General features: G+C 44.3%; 1 protein-coding gene and 1 long non-coding RNA gene across 9 annotated transcripts in view; one reads left to right on the top strand and one right to left on the bottom strand.

Annotated features, from left to right (window-relative positions):
- LOC128346214 (uncharacterized) overlaps nucleotides 1–3,528 on the bottom strand; it is a 44,857-nt gene extending 41,329 nt beyond the window's left edge. Inside the window, exons 1-2 of one of the 2 annotated variants that reach the window (XR_008316847.1) lie at nucleotides 3,339–3,528; nucleotides 1,678–1,754 (exon numbers count right to left, since the gene is read on the bottom strand). This is a non-coding gene — a long non-coding RNA (uncharacterized LOC128346214). The remainder of the gene's footprint in view (nucleotides 1–1,677; nucleotides 1,755–3,338) is intronic. The other variant, XR_008316846.1, reaches the window with a different exon arrangement.
- Nucleotides 1–25,983, top strand: part of PLXNA1 (plexin A1) — a 423,385-nt gene that overhangs the window by 56,617 nt on the left and 340,785 nt on the right. For all 7 annotated transcript variants that reach the window (XM_053299219.1, XM_053299220.1, XM_053299222.1 and 4 more), the window contains exon 2: nucleotides 12,449–13,795. In XM_053299219.1, coding sequence (XP_053155194.1) covers nucleotides 12,617–13,795 — 1,179 coding nt within the window. In that variant the 5' untranslated portion in view covers nucleotides 12,449–12,616. The remainder of the gene's footprint in view (nucleotides 1–12,448; nucleotides 13,796–25,983) is intronic.

The raw sequence follows: 25,983 nt of genomic DNA, 5'->3' as shown, positions 1-25,983 counted from the left end.
TTATTAGAAAGCAAGTGGGATGCTGGCATTTATAGGGCAGGTCAATGAATTTCCAGTGAGACCCTCTTTTGAAGTTTGTGTGTATTGGCGGAGGTTAGACAGGCAGAGTTTCCAGCCCAGCATAGTTCACAGAGCGGCTGTGATCAGAAGCTGAAACAATATGTGCCTCTTGGCCACTTTTGAAGGTGGAGCTATTAGCAGATTTCCTTTGCAGCCAGGGATAAAAGGAAGATGATTGGATCTGTCGGCCATGTGGCTGTTGGGCCAGGTTTTCATCTGATGTCAAGTTTACTGCTCCATATGTATGTGAGTCAAACAGCGTGCGCTCGCTCTCTCTCTCTCTCTCTCTCTCTCTCTCTCCCCCTCCCCCCCCCCACTGTTTAAATGAAATACATGAAAACAAACGTTCCCAAGACAGTTGGGAGCCTCAACACATGCTCTTATGCTTTGCCGTCCCTTGCCTCTTGGCTTGCCGCTCTGTTCCGTTGTATTGCTGCTGGCTTGAGTGACTGCAGAGGAGACCTTTTTTTTTTTTGCCTCTCAGGAAGTTTGGCACTGTTTACTTTTTTGTCCGGTCAGAATAATGGAATGTATTTTTAGGTCTCTTTGCCTTGCTCTCTGAATTGGCACTAACATGCTGAGTGAAATGGCTTTGGGTAAACTTTATTTATTTTCTGCTCTGATTTAAATATATAATGCAGTCCATTTCAGGCCTGGGCTCAGCTCCAAGGCGTCTGCCGAGAGGGTTTGCAAAGTCCTGTAACCATGGTGGCCATGTTTGTGGACGGGAATTGACTTCCTGTTGGCAAGCATACTGCCAGCTAGCTAATAGGGATGGTGCTCCCAGGCAGAGTGTGCAGTTCCATAGGTTGGGGTGTGGCTGTAATTACAGCAAGTTGTACATGATGGGGGAGAAAGCTATCACAGGGGAATCCTAGAGAAGACTCTGAGAGCCAGTTCACACCCTCGCCCTGCTGCATTCTTGAATCATGCTCTCACTGTAGTCAAAAGTTTCTAGTATGTGAACTGTGTTCAGACATGCAGTTTTTGCCACTTCCATCACTTCAGATGGGGATAGAAATTTTTCTTACCAGGGCACTCATCCTGTTAGGTGCACCTCAGTATTCTCATATTCTGCAGCGTAGTGTGCAGAAGCCATCAAAAGGGATTGAAAGTAAAGAGTGGAAGTTTGATTTAAATCCAGAATGATTTGGGTTGCCCAGGTCTGAATCAAATTAAGTGGGGGGGGGGATCAGGCTCTGTAGTGATTGAATGATGGGGAAGGCGCTGTATTCGGGTGCAGAGAAACCTGGCCAATCAAGTTTTGCTTCTACTTAGAGACTTATTCTTGTGTACCAGGAAAAATAGAGTGTGGTGTTGCCTGCTCTTTCCCTTAATTTTGAGCAATAGGCATGCTGCATCCTGTGATTTCCAGGGAGGCCTCTAGGTCTTCCCATAGTATATCAGTCTCCCCAAAAACTAAATTGCCAAGAAAATAATTCTTTTTTCAAGCAGACCCTTCCCCTTTCCTGGCCATGTCAGCAAACTCATGCACAATGAGGCTAATGATCTGTCTAGTTTCACTCTGCTGGGGGCTGAAATACTATTTGCCGCAAAAGCAGAACTTGCAGGGATGGGAGATGGAACAGTGTGGGTGCTGAAACCCTATGTCCTTACCACTTAGATTTTTGTCAAACTCCATCTGGTTTCTGAAACTTTAGTAGGCTCTATTCAGCAAGCTTGAGAGCTAGAAACTTGTTTTAAAAGAATGAAAGCTGAGAATTTTCATAATGCCAAATTCTGTACTTGTACAGTAGCCACATGAAAACCTAGGATGCACACAGCTCTGCCTATACTCTGTCTTGCTTTCTTTTTCCTACTTTTACTCTTTCCCCCTCACCTTTCCAGTTTCCCCTTTCCTAGAAATGTGTTTTCTAAGGCTGTTTCTACTAAGTGGCCATCTTCTCCACCCCCCCACCCCCCGCTACTGATCTCAGCCTCCGCTCCGATATTATTTACTCCAGCTTTTATAAGTGTTCCTTGAAATATAAACAGTGATAGACTAGAAATACATTAAAGAGAAGAACTGGCAAATTTTGCTGAAGGAACATTGCTTCCCTTCAGCAATATTTATCTATAGCTCTGTTTGCATGACATCGATCTCCCACTTCTCATTTGCTTAATCTAGCATCTTCTGCTGAGCGCTCTCTCTCTCTCTCCCTGTCCTCCTTTCTGTGGTTTACGGTTATTATTTGATGGGTCTGTTTTAGACTGTACATTCTTTGTGATCACTGTGGTTCCAAAGTGCTGGGCTGCAGTAACCCTGCCAGGCTGCCAGCATAGTGGTGTAAGGGGCAATGTGCTACAGAGGACTTTCAGGTCTGAAGCAGAAAGTCACACAAAGGCCAAATCCACTGTGGGTCCATTCCTTTTTGTTTTGTTTTGTTTTGAATGTAGTTTGTAAATTTGAGGAGCTGTGACTGAAACTTCTGACAAACTTTACTACAGAGGAGTTTTAGGAGGCTCCATTTTGCTTGAGTTTTCTTGAGAATGGGTTTACCCAATTCCTGACTTCATAGGTTGTACTAAGTAGGCTAGTGGATCCCAAACTGGGAGTCTCCCATCATCCCCAGCAATAAATCATTCCCATCATCCCTACAATAAATTGTGCCTGGGGCTGATGGGAGTAGATCAGCAACACCTGGAAGTCCCCAGGTTGGGAAGCACTGCTATAGAGAATTGTGTACGGATTGACATTATGGATTAAAATCATTCATTTGTAATCATGAGGGACTTGTACAGTGCTTCAGGTACTGTCCACTGAGCCAGAATACTGTCTCTAAGTATTAAAATAAATCCTAAATCAAGTTTACAGAATGCATGGAATTGTTAGAATAAATACATTGTAATATATTACATTACATGATGTTTTGCCATCTGAAGACCCTGTGAAGGAACATCTGGTTGCCAAAGGCAACCCTGGAGGGCTCATTAAAATCCCAGTAGCTGTTGGGACTGACCACCTGGAGGTGGGATGTCTAAACTTTGATGCAGATGACAGCAGCGAACTCTTTAGAGAACTTGGCCTAACCTGAGCATTGTGAGCCTGGGCTATTAAGAAACTGGTTTCCAGATGGAATTCGAAGATGGATGCATGAATGACAAAAGGCTGAATTGTGATTTGTTTGAGAAGAACTTCAAACTGCTAAGCTAGTCAAGAGGGACTAGAGCCCTGCAGCTGAAGATCTGGCTGGTTATTCCAAATCAGTGTGTCAACTTCAGCCTCCTATCTCTGCAGCTTCTCATTGACTGCAGAGCTCCATGTGAGGCTCTCCTACCTGTCTGTTCTCTCTCCCATCTTGTCCTTCCCTTGCAGATTCCTTCATCTGGCCTTCTCCTCTTCCCTTCCTCTAGACCACTTAGGCTTCTAACCCTGCTTTTCTAGATGTACTCCCCCCCCCCCAATTTTCCTAGACCTGCTGTGCCTTTTTCAGATTCTGTGTACTGTATTCTCTTCCTTAGGCCTTCCTGCCCTTTCTTCCCTAAGCCTTTTTGCCTGACTTGCCCTTCTTTAGGAGCTGAGGCAATTCAGCCAATGACATCCAGAGACCTCCCCCGCCCCACCCCGCCTCCCCTCTGTGTTATGGCAGCAATACAGCCAATCACTGCCGGAGCTTTTCCAATGCCATCTCAAAATCCCTATTCACATGTTATGTTCAGAGCACGTACAATCTGTGTACACATACAGATCTGTATGCATGTGCTGTCATTCACACATTATGTTCAACATGTATAGCAGTACATACTGCCATTAATGTGATAACACGTACATGTGTACAGACATTTGAACACACGTACAATGTAATGTCTGAATAGGGCTAAAATCGCTTCATGCATGGCAATATAAATTCCCATGGCAATCTCAGCAAAGGAGAGAGTTGACATGAGGATCTGTGGATTTAAGAGCTGTTGCATTATCAGAAGCGATTATGACAGAAGAAGCTGCACCTGTTAAACTTTTCCTTGCCATGCAGCTAATAAACATGCAAGGCTCCTCTTTTATATGAGTGGTAGAGAAGTAAAATTTACCAATTTGGAAGCTTTATGATAGCAGTAGTAACCCAGACTAGTAGAGATGCTTTGTCTCCCATTAGGTCTTCAAATCATTGCTTTCGAAATGTTATAAGAGAAAAGAAGACTTGCCCCTGCCCAATGTGTGTTAGCGTTAGGGGGTCTTCTGAGCAACCTTGGCGGGGACCTGTGAGGCCTGTGGTTCATTACCTGTGGTTCATTACACTGATATCAAATGAAAGTTGTTATTTAGGCGTGCAATTCAGTTGTTAAGCTTTCCTTCGTGCTTAGCAATCCGCACCCTGCTGCTGTAGGGATAAGATTAGCTACTTAGCTCAATCAAAGTGATACAAACCGACTTGATGGAAACGAGTCAGACAGATTATACTGGATGGGATAGACCACCTGCCACAAAACTCCATTAGAAAGGAGGAGCCCCTGTGTGAGGATCCCTGTCTCTGACATCCTGAAGCTCTGTCTTCATACTGAACAGGGGAGAGTTTGTTTTCTAGGTCAGTTGCATGTTTTCTTTTTTATTGGTGCCCAAACCTTTTACTATAGGGAACTGTCAATAGAGGTTTTTTTTCTGAGCAAGATCTGGCTGTAGGACTCATGGCTTGTCTCAGACATCACACTACTCTTAACACCTTGGGCTTCATTGTTTTCTTTGGACACTGAGGGCAGTTTCATGAGGTGTCCACATCTTTCCTGTGTTTGGAAGCAATGGATCCTGTGAGCCTTGGAGCAACCAGCTTACCTTCACTGTGCCTTCCCTCATCAGCATCCTGAGCTAGAAGATTATGAGGTGCTAGCACCAGAAGGGGGGTACGCAGGGAGAGCAGGCTTAGCCTGCTCTCCCTGCACATGCTCAAACCTCTAGCCCTGGGCGGCCAGATTGGCCGCCCACATAACTACCAGCTCCACCATGGAGCTGGTGGGGGCTGCGGGGATTGGGGGCCAAGTGGCCCCTGGAAGCATTCTAGGGGGATCCCCAGCACTGGGAAGCTACTTGTAGCCTCCTGGTCGGGGGTCTACTTGTGTGTTGCCGTGCACCGTGGTGGCACAAGATTGTGCTCTCTTCATTTAAGGGGAGGGGGAATTAGGCTGGCTAGCTGCCTTGGAACCAATGGGCTCACCCACGAGCCTGGTGGTTCCGATGATCACTAGAAAGCGGGCTAGGCTCCCTTAGCCTGCTTTCTAGTGATTGTGGGAATAGGCTCTCTCTATACTATCCTTCTGCCTTAGTTGCAGTTTATTTTTACCATATTAAAAAATCAGTGAATTTTCTGTATTGCAGAATAGAGATTAGAGTCTGGGGCAGGCAGTAAATTATCCCCTCTGCTTGGCAGCTTTGGGAGCAGTGTTCCCTTTAAGGCATGCACATGTGCATGCTTACAAGTTTTTTGATGTCTGCTCAGTTAATTTTCAATCCCGCTCAGGTTGAATCAGGCGGGCCCAATTCTTAATGCACATGCGCACACACTGCCTTGATACTGCCATCCAGAACAAAACTTATGCTGTGCACAGATGAAAAAAGGTAGAGGGAACACTGGGAGTTGCTGTTTCTGGTAGGAATAGGGTTATGAATTCTGTTTGTGAAACAAACAGTGAGGGCAACTTCAACCTGGCACCTCCTCAGCTGGAGAGAGTTGTGTGGGCTGGTTAGAATTGCACTTACTATATGGAACACAAGCCAAGACGTTGCTTGAATTACTACCCTGTGTGCCAGATGAGTTAACAGGACTGCAGATCTCAGGATGTGTTAAAACTCAGTGGCAATTTGGTTTTTCCTCTGCTGCTTGCTGGTCATCATAAATTTCCTGCTCTGATAATGGGAAATGTGTGGTGTCAGATGTCCAAGGTTGGCGGATGAAAGAATGCCTCAATATATGTGTGCTGTACATGGGACTGTTGTTCTGCTGGCTCTAAGTAAGATCTTCCCAGGTTCCCTTGCATCTCATATGGAGATTTGCCAGTTGGGCTTTCTGCCTTGCTAATGTTGGTTCAAGTTCTTCTTGTGCAGGTTACAGTGAACAGTACATTGGCATCAGTGGAGGCAAGGTCACAGTGACCTTTCTCCCTTCTGTGCATTGGTGCCTCCTCCTCCTCCTCTCACAACTGGGGGGAAATCCAATGTTGAGGGCCAGTCTTGTTTGCTGTTCCTGGATCTATGGAAAGAAAGGGGGCATCTGTCCACATCTTTGGTTCTGTAGCAGAACTATGTGTATCTGCAAAGCTTATTAAAGTCCAAGGGATAGGGTTGGGATTGGAAATGAGATACTGAACAAGCTTATGTTTTGAAGGTTCTATCCTTATACTGTATATACAAAGGTGCATCTCATGACTATAACAGACTGAATGAAGTTTGCAGTGTGCCCACCTGTCTGGCGTTGGTTCGTGTTATGAGTCAGTGCCTTTTGTTGTGCCACTTGTTATGACACCCGGACAAAACTGTAGTGCTATAAGGGGTTCTGTTGTCACGAATGGGCCACCCGCATCCTTGTCTATTTTCTAGCAAAACAACAACTTCACAGTAAAACTTTTGGAGCCTGTTTTTGATGTTGCTTGGGGACCATGGCCTTTCATGTGCCAGGTCAGGCTAATTTTTTAGCAGCTGTTGCCAGCCTCTTTCAAGCACAGCCTGACGCACCCTGGAGCAAGGATGCCAGGCACGTTCTTGGGCTGCTGTGTTCGATTGAGATGTTGTCACATAATCCCAGCAGAGTCAAGGAGTTGCCTGGGGTTATTTTCTCTGCCAGTGCCACTCCCTGTTGGGAATTCTAGACACTCAACACTTGCCAGAGGATTTCCCTGTGTAGTGCAACTGCCAAGAAACCGTGCAAGGGTGCTGGTTGCTTGGCTTTACCTTCTATCCAGTGAGTCTGTGCATTTAAAACGAAAGGTTTTAGCTCATGCTCATTCGTTGCTCATTGAAATAACACTTCTAATGGGCAAGGTGTTTATAAACAGAAGCCACTATAATTTTGATTCCTTCTGTTTAACATCTGTGAATGGCAGTAGCAAATGGAGTTTGGATATAATATTCTTGCAGGTGTAGCTTTTTGGTGCCCAGGAAGGAAGGAAGGAAGGAAGGAGCTTTGCTATTAGAGCTCTTGCAGCAGGCATCTGTCATAGCAGTCAGGAGAGGGATGTACCTCTCCTCTGGCTGTTTCGGGGTGACGAACGAGTCTGATCATCCCTGTCACTGGTGCTCATAAATCTCTGGCTGCTGGTAAATGAGCTCCACCTCTTGTAGCAATTTGGGTAAATAAAAGTGCAGGAGTGATGCGGGACGGAGTCTGGCAAATAGATTCCTGCAGAACCTCTTTGCAGGTCTGAGACTGAAAGTACAGCTTTATTACAGAATCCTTATTGAATTATTTCCTTTGAGGTTTTGTATTGGGAGGAGCTGTCCTGTTTGCAGTCTGTGTGCTTTTCTTTGGTCGTAATAGGAAGATAACATTTGAGGGTAGGGTGGTGGTGGTGGGAGAGGTGGCGGCTGTTGCTGCTACCCCTACACCTATAGCTGCTGCCTGTGAAGTGTATCCCAGCATATCTGACTCAGCAGGCTGTTTGTTGAATATGGTAGGCTACAGCAAGAGGGCCAAAAAAGAAAGGGTGTGTGTGTGAGTGGAAGGGCTGCATAGGTTTGTTAATTCATAGAGGATCCCCAGATCTGATGCTTTATAGCAGGGCTGCCCAACTTTGGCTGTTTTTGGATTACAACTCCCATCATCCCTGGCCACGGTAGCCAATAGTGAGGGATGATGGGAGTTGAAGGCCAACAGCTGCAGGAGGGTTGAAGTTGTGCAGCCCTGCTTTATAACTTAGCTAGGGGATAACTCTGTCCCTCCTAACTGCAAATCAATGGTCATCTTCTATTGTTTCTTCCCCTAATTGCCCATCTTTCAGCTCTGTTCCATTTTAGTCTTTTTATCTATTTTTGTGAGGAGTGTTAACAATATTTTTGTTTACAGATGTATATCTGCCTCATCCAGTTTGCTTGAGATAGCAAGTAATCCCCATAAAACATTAGCTAAAGCTATGCTGCTGCCAGTCTGTGCAGACAATACTGAGCTAGATGGGCCAATGGTCTGACTCGGTATATGGCAGCTTCCTATGTTTGTGTGCCTCTCCTACCTAGGTTATAGAGGGAGGAGAGCTGGTCTTGTGGTAGCAAGCATGAATTGTCCTCTTTGCTAAGCAGGGCCTGCCCTGGTTTGCATTTGAATGGGAGACTACGTGTGAGCCCTGCAAGATAGTCCCCTTAGGGCAGGCATCCCCACACTGCGGCCCTCCAGATGTTGCTGAACTACAACTTCCAGCATCCCTAGACACACTTTTTTGTGGCTGGGTATGCTGGAAGTTGTAGTTCAGCAACATCTGGAGGGCTGCAGTTTGGAGATGCCTGCCTTTAGGGGATGGGGCTGCTCTGGGAAGAGCATCTGCATGCTTGTATGCAGAAGGTTCCATGTTCCCTCCCTGGCATCTCCAAGACAGGCTAAGAGAGACTCCTGCCTGCAACCTTGGAGAAGCCGCTGTGCAGCTGCCAGTCTGTGTAGACAATACTGAGTTAGATGGACCAATGGTCTGACTCAGTATAAGGCAGGTTCCTATGTTCCTATAACATGCTCATTTAAAAATAAAAATAAAAATCAGAGATTCTGGATACTTCCCAAAGTTCTCACACCCACACTTCAGACACATCTGTACATTTCCATATGACTGGGATGTTAGGTACTGCAAGATATGTTTGAATGTTTTTGTGGGTCTGAAGTGTTTCTTATCCTGCTTCTACAGATAACAGGCAGAGAATGCAGGTGGGAAGTGAATCATTCGGATTCATGGGGTAAATCAGTGTCGAGAGCTGGAAGTAGAACCCCACCGTTCTCACTGGCTCTCCTTTCACGGCCGCCTTCCCGCTTCGCAGGTTGTCACCATTTATTTCTCTCTTCATTTGTGACGGCCTGTGTTTTGTCTCCCTGTCTTTATAAAAAGTAAAATCTCATTAATGACCAACCATTCAGCACATTAGAGTCCAATTAGGTAAATGGTGAAATGCAATGAACGCTTTTGCTGCTCTGTGTGAGCTTGCTGGCAGGGGGGGGAAGGAGTCTGCCAGGAGGTGTTCTTTTCAGGGGCCTCTTTGCAGGAGCTGGATCCCTGGACTCCTTTTCTCAGGGTGGCAGGGATGAAATGAGCTTCTCTTCTGTAGTGGCGCTGGGTGCAATACATCCAGGGGATGTTTCCCCCCCTGTTGGGGGCAATGTGACTATCAGGAGGGATGCTGACAAGCTAAATCCTCGATAGACAGAGCTAAGCAAAGTGAGCCCAGATTCCTCACCTGAAACCTGGTGTGCTTAGTCTATGACTGGCGGCTCATTCATTCTCCGTGGCCCATGCAGGACAAAGATAATGCCCTCCTCATGTCCCTTTCCAAGAAGGAAGGTGGCTTAATGCTAATGGAAAGGCTGGTGTTTGTGAATTGATGTTACTGAGGATCAGACTGATCGTCAAAACTTGCATTCATAAAGATCCACCTTCAAATGGATTTCAGATTTTGCTAAACTGACACCATCTAGATTTGGATATTTCTCTCCAGATTAAGCAACAAGAATACCAGAGATCAGGGACAGTGTTCCCTGTAAGAAGAATTCCCAGATGTTGTTGACTATGACTCCTGTCATCCTCAGCTGCAGTGGCCTTTGGCCACTGGGAGTTGATGGAAGTTGTAGTCAATAATTTCTGGGAATCTTTGTGACAGGGAACACTGATCCGGAATATTATTTATTTATTTATTTATTTATTTATTTATTTATTTATTTATTTATTTATTTATTTAATATACCACCCTTCCAAAAATGGCTCAGGGCGGTTCACAACATGATAAAAACAATTAAAACAAATTAACAATTAAAATCAAACTATTAAAACACAGTAATACCAACAAAACAACTAAAAGCCCTAAAACAGTATAAAATTAAAACTACACATTTAAAAAGCTGAAAAAGCTTGGGTGAAGAGGTGGGTCTTCAGATGTTTTTTAAAAATAGTCAGGGATGGGGAGGAAAGGAGGACAGAAATGTGGGGAGTGAAATGTGTTGGGCTGGGGAAGTGTATCCCAGCATATCTGACTCAGCCTCTTGCTGCTTCCTGCATTCCCAATACCTGGTGCAAAAAGGCTAGGTTGTGCTTTGATCATAATCGTCTCAAAGGATTTCCTTAGGGAAGAACTGACTTTGGGACCTATTGACTGTGTTGGGCTAAAGGGACCATAATCTGATACTTTCATAATCAAGATTTTGAAATCTTAATGCCATAGCTAACAGTTGGCACCAGTGGAACTTTGCAGGATGAGTTCAGTACTGTCAAGGTCCTCTGCTCCAATAAATGTGTGCCCTTCATGGCACACATACATGGAAGTATGTCCTGTCAGGGCATTTGACATGTCTGACCAAACTGGAGTAAAGAACAAGTCTGCTCTTAACTTCTGTTCAGGTCTCAAAAAATGAAACTGTGTTCTTCAGTGTTCAGTCTGGCAGTTGAAGTGTCATGCCAGTTTCTTCTGTCCTCTCTGCCTGAAGGCTGGCTGGCTCTGTGGCTTTGTGGTGTGTGGGAAATCTAGGATGAGTCTCAGAGCCATCCGATGCCAGAAGAATGAGGAAGGACAAAATACTTATCCGCCTGGGAGAAGGGAAAACCTTGAAGACATAAAACGCAGCCTTCTGTAGCATGTCGGGCATGGTTGGGTAGGCAGGACATTAGCTGTCTCCTCATGGAGCTGTGTACGGGTAAGAATTTAGTTGGAGATGAAATTAAGTTGTGGACCAGCAGATGTTGGTGAGAAGACCAGGATTGTATCGAGATTGATTTTTTAAAAATGCATAATGGAATATTTGTTTTGATATGTTTAAGTTTTCAAAGTTTTCCTGCCAAGGTGGGGAGCTTTGTTTAAAAAGATACCTGTTATTCTACAAATGAGAAATAGGGACCTTTGCTACCTTCAAAGGTCTTTGGGTGATATGCCAGAGGTGAGGTGAGTGTAGAGGTTGGGAAAGGCCATTCAGGGCTTGGGACTCTTGAAGAAGAGATTTCAGGGAATCAAAAAAAGTGTGGAAAAATTGGGAACTTGCTCTTTGGTCAGTGTGCCCCCCTAAGTGAGGGATAGAACACTATCAGTCCAGGCACATTTGTTCATATTGCTCTAAGTTACTGAGAAGGTATAGGTTGGCGCATACATTAATAATAATAATAATAATAATAATAATTATTATTATTATTAATCATCATCATCATCATCGATTTCTATACCACCCTTTAAAAAATGGCTCAGGAGAAAATGGCTTTTCTCATGTCTGGAAAGTGTCAGGAAAGTGGCTGTCTGCTCCCTAAAACACCCCTCTAAATGAAATATATCTCCAAACGTACCCTCATACAATGAGGCTGCAATACTAAACATCCTTACTAGGGAGTAAAATCCATTGAACACAGTGAGAATTGCTTCCAGGTAAACATGCATAGGATTGCAGTGCATGGAACATAACCCAAGGCTGTTTTAATTTTTTTTTTTTAAGGCAATCAGCCTTTTTTTTTAGAGCAGATAGGACTTTATAGATTTCCCCAGTTCTTCTCTCTCACGAATGTACACAGAGGCATCCAAGTTTTATTTCATAAAGAAATCAATTTCGTTGTCTTTCTCCATTCCAAAACTATGAAGTTGGAAAAACAAATATAGAGGGACATAAGAAATGGTCTTTTTGCCAAATACCAATCAATACAATGAAAGACCCATCTTCCAGAAAAGACTTTAATACACATGTCTAGTTTTAGGTAGCATTAGAAACCCAGGAGGACAAACCTTCTGGGCAAGGTTGGAAAGTGGTAAAGTAGGGGTTATGAAAAATCTAATCTCTGTCATTTAAGTTATTTTTAAGCCGTCTCCAGATCTTCAGTGCTCTCCACATTTTGTTTGAGTTTTTGCTCAAAAGGTATACAATGACATTATCTTTCTATTGCAAGTTCAAATGCAAAGCTTTTGAGACTCATGCCTCCCTACAGATATAGAAAAGTTGGCAAGTCTGTATTATCTTTGGCTAATGATAATTGTAAAGTAACCATCTTAGCCCTTCTAGATGTTGACGCAATTTAGAAATATTTTCTGTAGTGAACTCACAAAATGGTCATGGGAAGTTTAATGGGAGGAATGCAGAGAGATTAATAAATTCTGTGCAGCGCTTCTCTCAGACAGCTGGACATTTCAGAGATATGAACCACCTCAATTCCTGAGATGTTTGTAACTGTGAGGTTCTATTGTGCTATTGTATTCTGAGTGGCACAGATACTTGTCTAACCCTGTTTGCTTTGTATTTCTTTCTAGGGCTGAGCAGGATGCCAGCACCCACAGTGTCCTGAATGTGGAGAGTGCTGGAAGAAGAGGAGATATTAGCCCACAGATCCCCTTTCCCTTCTTCACTGCCTTTGGTTTCTTCTATTTATTTAGTGGTTAGGTAGCTTCACAGCAATTGCTGGATGTGACGCTTCCACCATGTGGCTCCTGAGGCTAAAGCACCACTGGTCGGTCAACATCTGGACTCTGCTGCTCCTGGGGAGTGCTTGGCTGCCATTATCAGAGGGCACCCCAAAATCCTCCTCTCCCTTTAGGACTTTCCCAGTCACAGAATGGAGTTTGACACACTTGGTGGTCCACAACAAAACTGGGGAGGTGTATGTAGGTGCCATCAACCGGATCTATAAGCTTGCAAACAATCTGACGCTAATGCGCACTCATGTGACAGGGCCAGTGGATGACAATGAGAAGTGCTACCCACCTCCCAGTGTGCAGTCTTGTCCACATGGGCTAGTCAGCACAAATAATGTCAACAAGTTACTGCTAGTGGATTACTCTGGGAACCGACTGATAGCCTGTGGCAGTGCTTCTCAGGGCATCTGCCAGTTCCTGCGCTTGGATGACCTCTTCAAGTTAGGCGAGCCCCATCATCGCAAGGAGCACTACCTCTCCAGTGTCAATGAGTCAGGAACCATGTCGGGGGTCATTATTGAAGTGCATAATGGGCAAAACAAGCTTTTCATTGGAACACCCATTGATGGCAAGTCTGAGTACTTCCCCACCCTGTCCAGCCGCAAGCTGATGGACAGTGAGGAGAATGCAGAGATGTTTGGGTTTGTTTATCAGGATGAGTTTGTCTCATCCCAGCTCAAGATCCCTTCAGATACACTTTCCAAGTTTCCCACGTTTGATATCTACTATATCTACAGCTTCAGCAGTGAGCAGTTTGTCTACTACCTGACCTTGCAACTGGACCCACAGCTTACCTCACCTGACTCTACAGGGGAGCAATTCTTCACTTCTAAGGTTGTTCGGCTGTGTGTGGATGACCCCAAGTTCTACTCATATGTAGAATTCCCCATTGGCTGTGTTCGAGATGGCATTGAATACCGCCTGATTCAAGACGCTTACCTCAGCAAGCCTGGAAGGGCACTGGCCAAGCAGTTGGGCATCTCAGAGCATGAGGATATCCTCTTCACAATCTTCTCTCAGGGTCAGAAGAACAGGGTCAAGCCACCAAAAGAGTCTGTCCTTTGCCTCTTCACACTGAAGAAGATCAAAGACAAGATCAAGGAGCGCATCCAGTCTTGCTACCGTGGGGAAGGGAAGCTCTCTTTGCCCTGGCTTCTGAATAAGGAATTGGGCTGCATAAACTCAGTAAGTAATTTCTTTTTCTCTTTACTTGTTCTTTTCTTTCTCTGCCCAGATATATTTAAGGCTCCAGCCAGGGCATCTGTGCTGTGCTTGAGTTCCTTGTATGCATCATCCATGAGCGGGGGCCCTTGCCTGGACACATGGCAACCATTCTATCTGAAGTGGTGGCCATTGCATTTTCAGCTATGTTGTTGTAAATGGATAACTAGGGTCTTGGGGTTTGGGCTTCCCTGTGGTGTCTTGAGGAGGAAGGTATTAATACTGAGGATAAAAACAGGGCTTTGAGAAGTTTCAGAGCAGAAAGGATTCTGGAATGATTTCTTCTTGAGTTGCCCAGACAGTTTTATTGTGTTGGTCTGTGGAGGCCTGGGGATTGCATGACTATATGGAGCTTCCATTGTTAGAGGAATTAGCCCTAATTAAGGGGGTCCCAAGTTCTTGAATTTCTCTCCCAGGTCTTGCCCATTTATAGTTTCCCTGTTCTCTATGTAATTCAAGAACAATTAATATAATATAAAAATAAACTGAATACAAATGATATCAAAAATAAATACATAGATTTAGTAGTCAAATTATTATATTAAAAGAAAACATAGAGCATTAATAAAGAGAGGTGGGGGTATAAATGGGGAATAATAAAGAAATGTTCATAAGCATTCCATAGTTTGCTATCGATGGTTGGCTTATAAAAGTGAACAGTGATATGATGACACTTGACTCTTTTAAAAGGTGTGTACTTTAAGATATGACTGGGCCCAGCTGTCCTCAGTAATATACAGGAAGAAAGACTCGCTGCTTTCTATTTCTCCTTGTCTTTTCCTTTTTCTTCCTTCCTTCCATTTCCTTCCTTCCTTCTTCTTGTTCCTTCTCACTATATCCCTTCTCCTCCTCAGAGCAATCATTGTTCTCTTAACTGCTGCCAGTTTCTCTCATTTGGCGCCTGCCCTCTAGAATATTCTACACATTTTATTTGTTTGGCTGCAGTCTCTTCCTTCTGGTTTGCTTTTTTCAAGCCAGATACACTGGCTAAAACCAAGCACCTTGGCTACACTGATGTTCTTATGCATCAGCTTTGGAGTGTCCTTAACTTAGAGGTTTTCTGATCATTTCTGCCTGCCCAATTTTTCAAAAGATGGGTTGGGGGGAAGGCAAAGATTGGGGATGTAGGGAGCACTGATCCTTGTAACAAACATGCTGATCTGATGCTCCTTGTTCTCTAACCTGAGTCTGCGTTTTGCCATTACACCATGACAAGTTGTGGTATGCTGTGGAGAGAAACTGCTTATCAGGAGATAAATCTGAGTGGCAACGCAGAATCCAGTTGCTGGGTGTGATGGAAATGGCAGAAGATGTGAAGTGCTGCCCAAGTTACTGGATGATATGGTCCATTAACCAGCCACACCTGGGACTCTCTGTTCTTGCAGTTTAAAGAGAATGTAAACACAGTTTCATCAGGTAATGAGGGGAATCTCCCAGTTCATAGGTGTGTACCACCCATAACTAGAGTGTCGGGTTTTGAGCATAATTATAAATGAACCATTGCCTCAGGGAACGTGGGAATGAGCCAGTTATAAGTCTGGAGATGCTCTTTCTCAACAGAGGGGACGTCACCTGCCTATCCTGAGGGAAGCATTTCCCAGGGGCTGTTGCTAAGACAAACACAGGAGTGTGATTGCCCTGTTCCATTGTGTTAAGTCTGTGGCAAGGCAGGGTGAGGAGCCTGCTTTGTTTTCTGAACTATAGCTGGGTTCCTTTTCCTTTTCAGACAATATAAAATATAAATGGTCACTGGGAGGCTATTTTAGCTGCTCGTGATGAGGATAGGAGTGTAATATATAAAAGACCTTTCAAAACTGGAGTGGAATGGTTAGCTTTACACGGCCAAGGTTAATATTTCTGGAACAGATCCCAAGTTGAAGAAAACTGACATCACTTTATTGGTAATTCATGATTCTCAGTTAAAGTAAGTGGGGTACATGAAGTGATTCAGAGTCTGAAATGGTGAGATTTGGACATCAGATCTTAAAGGTCCCTCCTGAATCCATTTAAAAACCAAACCCACACTCCTCTCACATTCAGATTGATCCTTAATGGATCTCTTTCGGCCCAGTGCTTCTCCTTAGCTCCCCCTCATCCAGTTTCGGATGAGACTGTTTACATTGAATTAATTTGTTAATTAATTCAATTTAAAACCTTGCCCATGAATAATCAGCATCATGGTGCTCCAGAAGGCATTAATAAGAATGCAGCAGTCTATAGCCTCCATGCCACCCTCTTTCCTTTCTCAAAACTACTGAAGGGCGCTAGTGGAGATAGCTCCAGGTGTTATTAGTGGTAGTAGACCTCAGAATTTAAGCCCTGCAAACTGTAGTGAACATGCCTGGAAGCATTTGGGGCTGCTAGGAACCTTGGGAAATGTTGTTCCCTGTGTCCCTTGGTGCTGCAGCATAAACTTATTGCACTGTTTAGGGATTCTGGAAATGAGGCTGCATCTCCCAAGGTCCCTAGTTGATGCAGTTGTTCCTGTGCATTCTCATTGAAGTGACCAGGGCCTAAATACTGAGGTTGCTGGGGCTTCCAATCCTAGTCTAGTCCTAGGGAGGAACTCTCCCCGAATTAAGTGTTTGCCCCAGTAGACAAGCTCTGAACACAGAAGTGCACAGTAGACAAGCTCTAAGCACAGAGATGCCCAGGTGACATGGTTAAGGAGCAAGGTGGCATGCGGGAGGCATGGTAGCTTCCTCACTTATTTTGCCTTCCTTCCCTGGTTCAGGGAACGCACAGATAGAATGCCAGAATAGGGCTTGCTTGTGTCTGTTTGCACCTCACTAGATTCTTTTGTCTCATGATAAGGAAGTGCTAATGCACCTTCTTCTTCCTTCTGGGGACTTTAAGATTATAGTCAAACAGATGCCAGTTCTGCAGTGGATATTTAGTTTAGTAACGACATTTAAACACACTTCATCATTTGTCTAGCATTGCAGTAGTGAGGAACTGCTTAGTAGGGAGTTAAAGTTAGAGCTGGGAGCTTAAAGGTGGGGATGGTTTGTGAATTTGCATGTTCAGCATGTTCGTTAAACACTGAAGAGGTAGGAGGACTTGTCTTTTATTTCATGCGTTGCCATATTCCAGAGTTTTGCAATCCCCAAGGACAAAAGTAATGTCCATTATTCCAAAGCATTTCAGTTATTTATTCTTTGAGTTATATACTCCTTTTCATTTAAAAAAATGATATCAAAGCAGTTTACAGTATAATTCAAACAATTCATAATTAAAATACAAAAATACAGATAATAGAAAAATAAAAATAATATCTCTATTTAAAAATGTAATAACTCATTAAAACAACAATACATAAAACACAAAGCAGCAGTAGTAAAAACAATACTTTCATTTAAAGTATTAAATATTAGCAGTTATGTACAACCGCTAGTTCAAATATTTTATCTCACATTTTGCCACACATTTGCACCTGATTTGTGGTAAAATCCTCCTTACTCCTTAGAAGGATAAAGCTATTCTAGGTATGAGAGCTTATCCCAGGATATTTTGGTCCTGTGCATAGGTTCATCATGGTGTGGAAACAATGACTAAACCTTGTGGTAGTTGCTCAATAGTAAGCTCACTGCTTAATAGTTGTAACTGTGTGGACAGATGGTCATCTTTAGTGTCCAGTTAGGTGGTTAGCTCAGGTGGTACCATGCATCCTCCCCTTGCATCTGCTTAGACATCTGGGGTTCATTGAGGGAATGTGGTTAGGAACATAGGAAACTGCCATATACTGAGCCAGACCATTGGTCTATTTAGCTCAGTATTGCCTACACCAGGGATTCTCAAACTTGGGTCCTCAGGTGTTATTGGACTTCTACTCCCATAATCCCCAGCCTCAGTGGCCTTTGGTTGGGGATTATGGGAGTTGAAGTCCAATAACACCTGAGCACCCAAGTTTGAGAATCACTGGTCTACACAGACTGGCAAAGCATAGTAGGGATGTGCATGGAACCACAGCGGGGTGGTTTAAAGGTGGCGGGGGTCTCCCTTTAAGTGTGGGGAAGGGTGCACTTATCCCTCCCGCCGCTTTCCCCCCGCTGGCGTCCGTGTTTATTAATGCCCATCAGGGCAGCAGTGTTCCTCACTGCCGCCCTGTTGCCCTCCTCTTCCGAGTATGTCTGGAAGTAGGCGACGCGCCTGCATGCACTGGCATGGGTGCGCGTGTGTGATGTGCGCATGCCCGTGCTGGCACGTGGAGGTGTGTTGGCGACTTCCGGTCATATCCAGAAGATGAGGGCAACGGGGCGGCAGGGAGGTACACTGCCGCCCCGATGGGCATTAATAAACACGGATGCCTGCGGGGGGAAAGGGGGTAAGTGTACCCTCCTCCGCTGTTAAAGGGAGACCCCCGCCACCTTCATACTTGTTTGGAGGCGCATAAAGGGCCTCCGAACCGGTTCCGTGCACATCCCTGAAGCATAGTATGGAAAACTGTGCTGTCTTACTTTAATGAGCCCATATTCATGGGAAATAAACTTCTCTCATATCATGGCAATCATAATTCATTCCTGGCACTTCCTGTTTAGGTGACTTGCCCAGTCATACAGAGATCTGAAAGAAGTGGGAGGGGAATCCACTGGCTGGACACTATATTGGCCAGCAAACCAATGTGGTATTGAGCACTGAGCAAGGGCAACGGGTGAAATAATTCTTCCACTTTTAGGAAGTGGAGTTCTTCATGCAAAGCCAAAACAAACATGGCATGCAAGTACACCCCAAGCTAATCATATTTGGAACTGGAAGCGCCTCCCTGTTTTCACCACTATAATTATCTCGTAGCTGGGTGTCAGAGGCTATTACATTTTTTCTACGGTGCCCTTTCCCCCTTGCTTATGTTAATTAAGTGTTTATTTTATCCTTCTAAGGAGCTCAGGAAAGTGAACATGGTGTCCCCATGTTTTCTCCTAACAACAATCCTGTGAGGTAGGTTATGCTAAGAGACAGCAAGTGGCTCAAGTCACTCAGTGGGCATCGTAGCAGAGTAGGGATTTTTACTAAGCTGTCTCTGGCCCTAGTCTGGCACTATCATTTCCATCATACTGCCCCTTTATGGAAAGGTCGTGCACATGACCAAACTCAGGTCAAGTTTGGATCCTGCCTTTCAGCACCTAGATTATCTGAGCCTGCTCCTGCCGCTGCTCCTTGTGTACCCACACGAGCAGTGTGGCAGCCATGACTGGGGCAGGGAGCTGGAGGAGGAAGTTATTGAGCATCATTGGGAGGCGGTTTGAACCTTTACCAAAGTTCAACCTTTCAACCTTTACCAAGGTTCTCCAAGGTAAAGACCAAGGTAGAAAAGTCAGGTTGCCTTGGTCTGGGGCAGCAGAATAGGCAGCAGTTTTGTGGCTCCACACAAGCCTTTGGAGGTGCGTTTACTGTTTCCTACCTTTGAAGTGCTGTTTGTGAGAATGACCTCAAAAGATTCACAGCTGCATTAAGGTGATGAAGGCAAAATGGGTAGGCAATTAGAGGCCCTTTGTTGGTCTATCACACAGAAATCTTCCTTGGTCTTGGTATGGGCCCATCTTTCTTCTCCTCATGTTTCCCTTTCAAGGTATGATTCTCAAAAGAATGGATTGAAACCTAATGGGTTGGTAATAGGAGCTTTGTGCAGAGACCACCAAGCTGCTGTCAGAGAGTGTTGGGGCTACAGTGGCATAAGGCACAAAGAATATATGCATGATGAGTAGTCAAGAAAGAAAGCCCTAAGCTGATTGTGGGTCCTTTTAACACAGGGAACTGCTGACCTTAATGTCATGCTGTTTTAGGTTGTGTCATTTTAAAGCCCTTAGGATGTTAAATGCATTTCAGTTTTAGTGTATATTGGAGTTTCCTGTCCGTCTCCTTTCCTACTCCCCACCCTTCCTCTCTTTTTAATGTTATTTCTGTATTGTATGCTAAACGTTTGGGCAGGATCATTTCAAAATAATGATTTTAGTTGTTTTGGATGCTTAATTCAGCAATTAATTAATTATTCTGGTATGATGTGCCACAGTGTCATTTTTGGAGTCAGTGGCAGGTAGCAGGTGAGATTTCAGTGAGGTAGGTGTGTGTGTATGTATGTATGGGAAGGGGTGGGGTGGGGAGAAGGATTCCCAGCAATATTAAATTGAAAGGTTAAGTTGCAGGAAAGCAGTGTATCTTAAGAGCATTTGTGGTGGTTCTTTTTAAAATAGCCAACAACTTCTTCCAAGAGAGAACTTGTTCTCTCCCTTGCCCTTCCGAAAATGTCACTTACGATACCACCCAGTGAAAATTACTAGTATTTACTGGGTGGCATTGTAATTGGCATACGGTCCTAGATGATCCCCACTCTCTCCTGAGGGCATGGCTTAGCACTGCTGTTCCTCTCCACTTTTATGCCTGTTTGAATTTTTGCAGGCAGAGCCAGCAGTGAGTTTCATTTCAGGCTGATCAAGCTTTTTGGAGCTGGGGATCGGGGGGCTTGCAGCAGAACAGAAGCTCAGCAAGGGTCCTTGTCTTGTTTAGATGTTTAGAGGGAGGCACATGAAGTGGGATTTCTCTCTCTTTGCCCTAGATACTGCAGACACGGCAGAGACATGAGGCCACTTTCTGGGAGCAGGTGGTTCAGCTGCACCCACCTAGAGTGGCTTGTGCACAGGCATCCATTTGTAATTGTCCCAGGCAGCCCCTCCTTCCCCTCCTCTCCAGGCTCTGAGGGAAAACAGCTAACAGCTGCCTGACAAAGTAAAGGGTTTGCTGTCAAGAGTGCTGGGCTCACAAATCTGATTTTGGCTTCAAACTAATTCAATTTTGGTGGGAAATGATGAAATCGTTACACTGCTGCCTGCTGGGTCACACAACTGCTGACTCAGGGGAGGGAGAAGCTTTTCTCTGCTCTCTCGGTTCCCCTCCCCTCCTCCTCTCCATCTTCCTTGGCCTGCAGTGCATATTTGGGGAGCCAAGTATAGCTCAGATCCGCTGCTATTCCCCTGAGGATTGCCCTGAGGGAAGTAGGAGGGAGGCCGAAGAAGAATGTGAAACAAGGAATGCGACTGAGAATGTATGGAGGAGGAGAAGGTAAATGCACCATGTTGACAGAAAAGTAGACAGCTGGTCCCCCCCCCCCCAATACCCTGATGCTGAGGCACTTTCACTGTAGTGTAGTTGGAGAAATGTTGAGCACTGGGCATGCCAGTATTGATGGTTCCTGGATGCCATGAATTCCCCTAAACAGAGTTCTGTCAGTTCCAGTTTCCTCCCCTTTTGTTGTGGCTTTTCAAGAAAAGGGGAAACCTGCAGACGTGTTTTCTTGCTGGACTGTAGTTCCCTAGGGCATGATTTGGGCAAGAACTATTCCTCTTCGATGTTGTTTGGCAGTGGGAAGGGACTCTGCAGGAATTCTCTGAGCATGTGCCCTGGCTGAGCCCCTGAGACCATAAGAACCATAGCAATTCTCCCCACCCTTCCCTGCTTTCTGAAGGGGTCTGCTGGCAGAAATGTTGTTGTATGCTTGGTCATTTAGCATCATCCTAAATCTGGACCAGTTATTAAGCACCTATTGCGGATCTCTTTCAGTGACTGCTATTGGTGTAATTGTTATTACTGAATTAGTTGGAGAAACATCCCTTAGCGAAATCTCGCTGGGAATCTTTGTCTCAAAAGTTCTGGTAGCTGTTCTGGGTCTTCCATCTGGGACTATTAGGAGGAAAAGTACACATCTTTCTGTATGGCTTTGACATGGGCCAGGGCCAGGGGACACTTAGGCATTTGATACTTACATTTTGATGCCCCTCAGTGAGCATGCTAAAAATTCCCTGTTGAAACAGGCTGAAGATAGAAGACATTATATGTTAATGTGATTACCATGAACAAGGCTATATTGAGTCTATTTCCCCTTTTCCTCCCGATAGATTATTTTTGACTTCTTGTCCTGGACCAGAATAGCGGGGGGCGGGGGCAAGGTGGGGGCGGCACCAGCCTTTTTGCCACTATTATACTTTTTTGACTTCTGGAAAGATACAAGTTTGCCTTCACCTGGCCTCACAGATGTACAGCAGCTGCCTAGTTCAGAAGGAGTTTAGGTCTAATTGAAATACTCTATTCCTGGTTATTTGAAAGCTCTGACTTTCTGTTAGAATGGGATTTCTCAGTGCAGGTTTTGAGAAGAGCGTGACATAGAATTATAAATTGGCCATTACACTTCTAGGGTTGTTAGTTATTTTACAAGCTTAGCAAAGTTGGGATGAATTGTCGCTTGAATGGGAGACCCAGAGGGAAGTGCTGACTGGTGACTCATGTGTTGGTATTTTCTTCTGAATTTACCCTGAATCTCTGTCCCAGTCTTCTGTTAACTAGTGTTGCATAGCTGAAGGACTAGTGTAAGATCAAGTGCTTTTGACAAATACATCTTCCAGCAGGTGTTTATGACACTTGTGTAGCCACATGCCACACAGTAATCACAACACGAATGAGGGAGATAATATCACATGCTCACAGCTTATATAAATGTTCAGGAAGATGCAGCATCCCTGCAACAAAAGCACTTTGAAAGAAGTTATCTTAACTGTGCTAAGCAAATGGGAAATAATGTTGCACTTACTGCACAAAAAACTATGTTCCATAAAGGCCACGACAGTTGGAAAAGTGGGAGGAAAGAAAGAGTTGTTCATATAAGTGGGGCACTAGTGGAGGGAGGCCAGCGGCGCCCCATGTCCGGCTACCACCGCTGCCCCTGTCCCGCCCCCTATGCCTGCTGTCAGACGTGGGTGGTTAGCCACCCGCCCACACATCTGACATCAGACGTGGGCCCCGTTCAGGAGTTAGATTGAGGCCAGTGCTGAGTTTGCAGTGTGGTCAGGAGTGGCTCAGGGAGAGCCACTCCTGGCCGTGATGTGAATGCAGCACTGGTCATTTAAGTCCCAAACGGGGCTACGTGGCCCCGTTTGGGAGCTAAACTATGCCCCCCATTTCTGATGTCAGACGCGAGGGTGTATCGGGGCCATGAGGCGCGCCTCCTGAGGGGCGGCGACCCTGGTTCTTTGAACCTGATCGCCCAATGGTGGTTATGACCCCGATGTGGGGTACAGGCACAGCCTAATGTCAATTGTCATGTCAAACCACTGTTCACAAAATAGTCACTTTTTTTCTTTACATGAGCAGCCCAAACCTTCCTCAAATACAACGTGGATAAAGCAGCACATTAATTTGGCAATTGTGGATATAGTTTGCAACAAATCCTATGATTGCAACTAGCGATGTTGCCCAAGTTCACAGTTAACTAGTTTTGAATACAATTTTGCTCCACTCATAATGCTCAAATATATTATTATCAAACATAATTTTCCTAAGAATGTTTTAATAGTTTGAAATCTAAATCAGATTTTAGATCAGATCTAAATCACATTTTGTACATGGACAAAATGTGCCTTGAACTTAAATCTGTTTTTGGGAGAAGTCCTGGATATTAATTACAGCACAGGTAGAGATAAACAACCCCAAAGAGTGATGCTTAAGGCTCCACAGAACTCTGGGCAAGCCCAGGGAAGGTCTAGAGTTTTGAGAGCAGGGAAACTATGCAATCCCTTAGCATGTCTGACCAAGCACAGGGAAGCTCCCCATCCAAATGACCTTCATTTATAGAGATACCATTTATATTTTCTCTCTTCGCCCTCTCCGTAGTTCCTATTTTCTTGATTGGTTTAGCTTATGGTGAGGCCAGAAACTTTCCTTCCCCAAAACTCAGTATTAAATGGAGACAAAGTTGAGGATTGCACAGTCCCCCTTTCCCTCAAGGTTCTAGGACTTCCCTAGATTGTCCACTGTTACTTGGTACCTTCAAAATCACTCCTTGGGGATGGTTGCACTGCTTTTTCTGAGCTGTAATTTGTCCATGACTTGGACAAAAAAATAGTTGAAATATATTCAGGGGCAATTGGAGATGATAAGGGAAGATGATAAGGTACAGCCAACATTACAAGTCAATTTAGAACTCCTAAAAAAAAAAGTCAACCACAGTCTTTTTTTTTTAGTGTTCTCCAATGACGCTTGTAATTGCTGACCTAATTCTGAATTGAGCTGAGGGGAGTTCGCCCATCACTAATCGGCACAGCTGAAAAAGGTGCTTCAATATGCTGTTGGCCGTATCTGTGATAGCTCAATCCATTTACATGCAAGTGCATATCTGAGAGATGCCAGGACTTCTCATATGATGGAAAAAAACAACTGAGGTCCCAACTTCAGACATCTAGTTGTTTTTAGACAACAGTGGTCAGTAGTCAGGGATGATAGTAGTCCAACAACAGCAGTAGGGCCGAAATTGTACAGTCCAGGTATAAACCAACCTTTAGTCACCAGTGGTACTGTCATAGCCTTTGGGATCCCTAATGCCCTGGTGCTCTGAGGCAGTCAAGAATGCTTGACTGTGGATGTCTTGGGGTCAAGAGGAGTGGCTGCCAGACTGGGAGCTTAGAAGATGTTTACAGTTCTTCTGCGGTGCTGGAGAACTGAACACATTTGGCTGGGGACTTCATTCCAGCTTGTTTCTTTCTTTCTTTGCCTGGCTTGGAACCAGGAACCTATCAGACTGAAAATGTGACTTGAGCTAGGATGCTCCACTGAACACTGTGAGCTATTGCTTTGTGGTTTCTGCTGTCCTCTTCCTGTTCCATTTGTGGACCCTGGTTAGGGCCAGCACGAGCTTTAGAGGGTAAATGATGGCCAAGTTCACTTGGCCCTCTTGCTGAATTTAACGGCTGCAGTTACTTGACTCTGCTAAATGGGAATTCCAGAGGGAATTCATGCTGTTTTGTTTTGTTTTTTAAAATATTAACTCATTCAGTGCTGGAAAAGAAATGTTATGTCCAGTTGAAGCCATTTTTTGTGATGTAATTTGCATTACCAGCTGTTCTGGTTCACGGGTCGTCTGGCAAACTGTTGCCAGGACTCTGTTTACCTTAGCCTAGAATTCTGATACATTCCTCATCAGATTTTGTGAAGTGGTTGCATTTATGCACTGTGTGTGTAACATATGTCTGTAACATTTACTGTAGTTGAATTTTTCCAAGAATGTGCAGTTTGGAATGGACTGCTGTGGGAGAAAAGATGGAAGGAGGAGATGTTCGAGGCAGGGACGGAGCCCTAGGGAGGGATATTTAGCACTTGGCTGTTCTTACCTTGGCTTTCTTGCCTTGTCACTCTAATCTAGTACAGAGTAATTTTGTTTCTGGTACACTACAGGACTGGATCTGAATCACAGCCCTCACAAAGTGCTGAAGGACTAAGAAATCCTCAAGACGTGCTAGTGAGGACTAAGGGCCCTTATGCTTTGCAATAAGATTATCTCCCATCAGCCTTTCACAGCCAAGTCGCAGCATAACATTTATAGTTAAATGAAACAGGGTGTTCATAGAGTTCCCCTTTCCTTTAAAGACGTCAGGAAGCCCGGAAATGAATGGCCCTAAGGGACAGCTGAGTTACTAGCCACTTAATAAAGTTAAACGAATGAATATTGTCTTTCCTGTCCACTCCTTCATTGCCTTCATAAGTGGGCTTGAAGTGAGGTAATGAATCAATGAGACATCCACGTTTTACTCTGGCGGAGTGCCTTCTCTCTCTATGTGTGTGAACTCTGTTCTTCAGCTGTGTTTTTTATGGAAGGCCTGGAGATTGGACTTTTGACTAGCAGCACTGCAGGTAAGAATCATATGTGCTGCTTTCCTGTGCCCAGCCTGTGTATACTTCTATGTATACTAGCCATACCTTCTGTAAGCTGTCCATTTCTCACCTTCAGAGAAATCAATCTAGTATTTTGTTTTAACCGTTTTTGGAAAAGGAAGATAGATACACAGGTTAGCAGGTTGATAAAAATCGGTTGATAAAAATCGATGAGTTAAAAATACTAAACCAAAAATTGGATTTTTAAAATTTAAATTGGATTTTAAAATTTAAATCAGTTTTTAAAAATTGGATTTTAATTTTTAAAAACCCAATCTATAAAAAAAGAACCTAGATCAAAGATCTCATTGTGAATGTTAACCATAACTCCTAATTATATTCTGTGAACTTGTTAACAGCATTATATGGGGATGAGAGAGAACAGACCTGATCAATCTTATCCTGCAGGTGGTGTACATTAGGGATGTGCATGAACTGCAGTTCGAACCAGGGTTCAAGCACAT

Source organism: Hemicordylus capensis, chromosome 2, assembly GCF_027244095.1.
Source record: "Hemicordylus capensis ecotype Gifberg chromosome 2, rHemCap1.1.pri, whole genome shotgun sequence".
Taxonomy (NCBI): Eukaryota; Metazoa; Chordata; class Lepidosauria; order Squamata; family Cordylidae; genus Hemicordylus; species Hemicordylus capensis.
The sequence above is the reverse complement of the archived record's forward strand: the minus strand, read 5'-3'. Positions and strand labels throughout refer to the sequence as shown.